The sequence below is a fragment of the Leuciscus leuciscus genome (assembly GCF_965113295.1).
Source record: "Leuciscus leuciscus genome assembly, chromosome: 1".
In the NCBI taxonomy this organism is placed as follows: Eukaryota; Metazoa; Chordata; class Actinopteri; order Cypriniformes; family Leuciscidae; genus Leuciscus; species Leuciscus leuciscus.
Window position 1 is genome coordinate 11,611,131 of NC_138725.1, and position 6,546 is coordinate 11,617,676.

Here is a 6,546-nt window from a genome sequence, read left to right on the forward strand (position 1 = left end):
AATGAATGTTTGGTTATGTGAAGAACATCTGAAACTCTCAGTTTATTGTGAATATGGAGTCTGTGAAATAGATGCTTGATTGTTTGTCTTCCACTTCTCCCCAGTTTTTCAAAGTTCTGTTGTTGATCTTCTCTTATGTTTATTTTTTCTTTCAGTCTCTACTCTAAATCATCTAGTTATCCTGGTCTCTCTCTCTTTCTATTCTCTCTTTATCTCTGATTATTCCCTCCATTTCACTCTTCAGTCTCTATATCTGTTCATCACAAATCTGTTTTTCTCTCTCTCTTCTTTTCTCATTTTCTTCTCTTATCTCTCGCTCTTTGTCATGATTCTGCCATTCTTTCTCCATCATCATCTTCAGTCTCTCTTTCTCTCTGATTAGTCTCTTTATTTCCCTCATCATTCTCTGTTCATCACAAATCTGTTTTTCTCTCTCTCTTCTTTTCTCATCTTCTCCTCTTCTCGTCTTTTCCTCCAGTTTCTGCTGGTCCCATTCCTCTCGTTCTCTTCTCATCTGGATTTTATATCGTTCTTCTCTTTCTGTATATTCATCGCCTCTTCTCTTTCTCTCTTTTTCATGATTCTGTCGTTCATTCTGTATTATGTTCATCAGACTGTCTATTTCTGTGTTGTATGAGATCTGAAGTTTTTCTTTTTCTTGCTTCATTTCCTTTATTTCATCTTTAAACATCTCTTGTTCTTTCTTCATTTCATCTTTAAACATCTCTTGTTGTTTCTTCATTTCATCTCGCATCTGCACCTCCTGTTCCTTCATTTCTCTTTTATATCGGTCTTCTCTCTCTTTCAATTCTTCTTCGCTTCTCTTTCTCTCTTTCTCTTGATTCAGTCTTTCTTCCTCCATCATCATCTTCATTCTTTCTTTCTCTACTTTATGTTTCATCAGTTCTTCTCTTTCTCTGCTCATTTGCTCCACTCTCCCCATCAGGATCTTCATCTTGTTTTCTTCTGCTTCATGATTAGACTGAAGATCTTCTTTCTCTTTCATTAATGTTTTATATCGTTCTTCTCTTTTTATATATTCCTTTTCTCTATTATTCCTCTCATTCTCTATTCTGTTCATCAGTCTGTCTATTTTCATGAGCAGGTTTTCTTTTTCTTTCATCAGTTGCTCTATTTTATTTTTAAATGTCTCTCGTTCTCTTATCATTTCTTCTTCTAGTTTCTTCATCAGTTCTTCTCTTTCTCTGACTCTGTCCATCAGGATCTTCATCTGTTGTTCTTGTCTTTCTCTCTCCATCTGTCTGAACAACTTACACGTGTAGAAACTCCCTCCGTTTGCTTTCACCATGTTGTCTATCTTCTCCAGTAGATCAGACACCTGTGTTCGGTCTCCAGGCTGATTATTATTCAACACATGATATCTGTTTCCACACGCTTCAATCAGCTTCATCAGAGCAGATCCAGGTTTCCCCAAACACTGTTCAATAGTTTTGTTCTTCAGATCATCTCCTCTGGTGAAGAGCACCATGGTGAACATTAAAGATTTCTCACCAAACGTCTCTTGAATGATCTTCACTGTTGTTGCTTCTTCTTGAGTGAATCGTTGTCCTAAATTGAGCACAATGATGAACACATGTGGTCCAGGCAGGATCATGGAGATGCAGTTGCTGATTTCTCTCTGGATCTCCTCATTAGTAAGTTCAGTATCAAACAGTCCTGGAGTGTCGATCACAGTAACGTGTCGGCCGTTGATTTCAGATGATTCTTTTTTATTCTCTTTAGTCACTGACTCTTGAGATGTTTCTGCTGTAAACACTTCTCTTCCTAAGATGGTGTTTCCAGTTGCACTCTTCCCAACTCCTGTTTTTCCCAGCAGCACAATCCTCAGATCATCTTCACTCCCTGTTGAACCTGTAAAAGAGGAAATGTTTAAAGCCTAAAAAGTTTACAAAGTGTACGGTTTGTGCTATAGTTTAGAGTAATATTGTAAACCCCACCACGCAACGGCCAATCAGATGCATTTAAGATAGAATCCACACACCGCTCGAAACTGAGTTTTTGTTCAGTGCTGAATTTTGTACGCTGGCGAAATCCTCTAATTATAACAAACAGTGTTATGAAAGATTCATTGTGCAGTCAGCTTCATTGATTATAACGAGACTTTGTGAGATCGAGATGAATTGAGATGATGCTAGGGATTATTAACATTGCATGCATTCTGTCGCAGTAGTCTGCTTGCTTTCACTTGTTTCTGCTTCTTCTTCGCCGGAAAGCTAGAAAATTCCTTCAATGGCGAGGAAAGAGTTAAGAGATAACGAACTATGTTTCCATGAATACACGGCAAGACAGATATTTTAAAATGCTGTAATTCAGTGCGTATATGAACGTTCAATTGCAATGCGGCGCTAAAGAGAACTGAATTTAGGATCGCATGCTGTCTAAGGCATCTTTCTGTGCACACACTTCAGGTGTTTCAGCGCAAGTAACGCATTGAGATCTATTGTGTGCTTAACTCTTTTAACATCAAGCACATCCCACACTTTGTCTCATTCAATGCATGTTCTTTTAGCAAAAAAACAGAACCTAAACATCCGACTCAAGTGCTTTGCTTCCAAAGGTTTTGTGACCAGTGTCTGAAGTGGAAGACAATGAACTTGACATTGGCAGGCGGCAGCCCATGACGTCACTACAGGTGAGACCGAGAGTATCTGTTCAATAAACCATCCACTTCTTGTCTGAAGGAGATGTGTGCAGGAATACCAGAAGCATGGCAAAGGGACACAGCATCTTGTTCCCTATTCAGCCGCCGACAAGCGAGAGATATTCAAACCCCTCTCAAACTCATGGGCTCCAGCAGGTGCTGAAACGCAGGGCACAGATGGCTGTCCTGATTCCCTCGAGGGGGACAGATGAGAGCGAAGTTTCCTCAGAGGAAAATCCATTTCTTGCCATTGTCAAGTACATTGTCGTGTTTAGATTTCCAACACAGACATCGGTCATGCCCAAGGCATTTGGATAAATACAGAGGTCTTGATCAAAGCAACGCATTATAGTAAAACTTTCAGCCTCACCATTCCAAGGGATTGTAGTAGTTTGATTATTGTAATATACTTTTCATTTGGAACACTGAAGCTTGACCTTTGACCTTGTTTTTGTACAGTCAGAATGTTTTTATTTTATTTTAGAATGTTCTGAATTTCACCTCTACTGTTGTAAAATACAGAGCACCACATAAACGAGTCCATTTAGTAAATGTCCCATCTAGTTCAGTTTAAATTGTTCTGGTCATTACCTTGTGACAGTAAATGTGTCTCTAGTGAGTCGATTTTCTTCTTCATCTCTTCAAATTGCAGCAGTTTTTTCACCTGCGCCTCCAAAAATGTTTCTGTGGAGAAAAACTCTCCTCTGTTTTCTCCCACCATCTTCTCAACGTTCTCCATCAATGTGGACACTTGTTGTGTGGTGGGATCAAAATATTGTTGTCGTCCTCCAAAACTCTCAATGACCGACTGTGTTTCTTCATTGAGCTCTGCTGTCTGATGCTCTGGATTCTGCATTATGAGGATCATGATGTGTTTGTTGATTCTGGAGCCGAATATCCTCTGGATCTCATCCATTTCTGCTTTATCTTCATTATTGAGTGAAGCTTCAGGAACTGTGAGGAGGAAAACATGAACTCCAGGATCACAGAGAGACACACAGCGGAGAGTCTGACGCATCACTTCCTCCTCTGAGAGCTGAACGAGAGCTGGAAGCTCCACCAGACTGACCAGACGCCCATGAAGCTCCTCGTCTGATCTTCTGATCAGCTCTGATACGGAGGATTTTAATGTCCCGTCACTTCCACACACAACCAGATTCAGCTTCACTCCCTCTGAAACTGATCAAAGACAAACAAGAGCTAGAATTCACAATTTACAGTGCTAAATGTTAAAAACTAATTATAGACACAGGTCATCAAATCTATATAACTATATCATAATGCAGTTACTGTAAATCAGTTTAATGTACAGTTAGGGTGATCCAACTCTGGACTATTTCTTTCCACTGAAAAAATAAACACACAGATTGTTAGTGGATATATTATTGTGTATTACAGGATTTAAGTAATTAAATGATTCAGAATAAAGATATACAGTCTAAATCAAGAAAGGCTAAAAGTAGCTCCTAACTGGCGAATTTATAGGAGCAACTCCTAAAAATAATGGGCGTGTCACTCGTAACTTTAGGACTCCTAATTTTTTTGACTAAGAGTAATTCACGAAACATTTTAGCCCTAAAAGTAGCACCTAAGCCTGGGACAGCTTAAAAGAGGTCGAGAGGACTCCTAACTCACTAAGACCTATTCACAAATCGCTTTTTGTGGCATTTCACGTTGCGATGTTTTGAAATGCGAATGCGGCGGCGGCTACAGGAGCTTCCAATCGCGAGGGAACAATTTTGCATTGTAGGCATAACTAGGGATGCGATAACGCCACCAACAACAACCAAAACTAGGCTACTCATTGCATGTAAACTAATTATAATGTTTCATTGTGAATCAAATTAAAATGTTCTTCTCTTTGCAAACGTAGGCAGAGGCATATAGTGACAGACTAATTCAATAATGTTGCAAAAGATATTGCATCAATCCATATGTTTCATTAGGCTACTAGACTATTTGTTTTGCCTTACTCTTTATTCATTTAGGCTATTTATTCAGTTATTCATCATCTTCCGTCCTTCGCACTACTTGTGTAGCGCACGCATTCTCAGACCTGTCACCTGTCACTCATCATCGTAGGGGAGGTGTTTGGAATCATTCCCGCGTTACAATCATCAGCCAATCAAGGTGGTCACTTCAGTCAAGCTCGTGCATGAGTAATGACGTCATCCATAGCAACGAAGACTCACTCTTAGTTTAGGAGTTGTCATTTTTCTTTACTAAGAGTAGGTCTGAAAGGCGTTGTGAATAACTTTTAAGAGAAAACTCCTAGCTAAAATCTTTTAGTGCGATTTAGGAGTACTCCTAGTGGTAAGATAAAATGCTTTGTGAATACGGCCCCTGATCTTTAACTAAATGCGATGAAACTGTTTCACAAGTTCATTTAATTCATTCCATTCCATGGAATTAAATAACCATTAATGTCAGATTTAGATTTGTCAGTGTTCATCACCTGTGCAGTCAGGACTGGACATGTTGATATTCTGTTCTCTCCTCTGTTTCTCTAAGTCTTCAGCTGATCATCTTCTGTGACTCCTGACATCTGTCTGTTCATCGTCCTGCAAGACATTCTTCACAATATTTAAACTGTGCTCATGTCATACGGAGCTGCTCATCTGCTGAGAGTCACAGGTTTGAACAAACACACTGATCAAACATTCAGCTTCAATTCACTGTTAGTCACTTTAAAGCTACAATATGTAATGTTTTTGCCACTAGGGGTTGCTAACTTCTTCATAACAATATCAAAGGCGTAGATTGATGATGCAGTGAATAAGCGGATTAGAACTTGTCGTCATGCCAATGGATCTAATAATGTTCATGGGAAATAATGTTTATGGATGAGTGAACACACTGATGTTTTTACATGACTGTGGTATGAAGACTGACAGATATCAGCGCCACACGCGAGTCCTGCGGATATAAAGGAATGAGGACATTTCATTCTACCAAACTAACTTACCCACAAGTGCAGAATAATACTCACACAGGTCAGTTTATTAGATGAATGAATCTTTTGAGGTAACGCAGCGCTGTTTCTCTTGCGCTACACTATCAAAGTCTGCTTGCCATGGTCCATAATGTTTGAACGAAACAACAAACATTCTTACATATTGTACCTTTAAATAAAAGCATCTGCTGGTTTACTGATGTAAATAAGATGCTCTCTGCCACTTGATACAATAAAAAAGTCAAAAATATAAAATCAGTTGAACAACATGATATAGATCTTTAATCTCTACACTTACAATTTATTCAGTAATTTGACATTGTTTGTGCTCCAAAATCTCATTGTACATGTTACATTTGTACCTAAAGAACTTTCACACACAGCTTTGCTTCTGATATAATGAAACTGAAACCCACGTTACAGCACCTCATCAAGTTATTAATCACATTCATCAGTTTTGTTACATCTCACATTTACATTTCATATAAAAAACAGAAAAAGGATTTGGTTACACTTTATTTTAGTGTCATTGTTACAGAGTAATTACATATTTAAGTACTGAGTAATATTAAGCAACTACATGTACTTACTATAGTGTTAGGGTAGGGTTAGGGTTTGGTTGAAGGTTGCATGCAATTACGCATAATTTACTGTAATTACTATGGTAAGTACATGTTACATAATGTAACAATGACACTGTAAAATAAAGTGTTACCGATTATTTTTTTTTAAATATATATATATATATAAGGAAACATGATACCTGTGTCGAAGTTTCATTGAGTTTAGTCGTTTCTTTCTTGCCAACATGAAAGCAGGAAGAGGTTTGGAGGTGGAGTCAGTCACACTACAGAAGTAAAAACCTGTTTCAATCTGGTCCGACAGCAAGTGCAGGTTAAAGTTGAAGATACAGTTCCTATGAGAATATGCT

The 6,546-nt window shown here is 38.4% G+C and overlaps 1 protein-coding gene across 1 annotated transcript; it reads right to left on the minus strand.

Moving 5' to 3' along the window:
- Window positions 1-247: 247 nt before the first annotated feature.
- LOC309498506 (uncharacterized protein) lies at window positions 248-5,203 on the minus strand (the record flags this gene model as incomplete). The annotated part of the gene is made up of 3 exons (XM_082169272.1): window positions 5,118-5,203; window positions 3,254-3,841; window positions 248-1,872 (listed from the first exon to the last, which is right to left on the minus strand). The coding sequence occupies exons 1-3, from the start codon at window positions 5,137-5,139 to the stop codon at window positions 248-250; spliced, it is 2,235 nt and encodes a 744-aa protein (XP_082025398.1). The 5' UTR covers window positions 5,140-5,203.
- Between the last annotated feature and the right edge of the window lie 1,343 nt (window positions 5,204-6,546).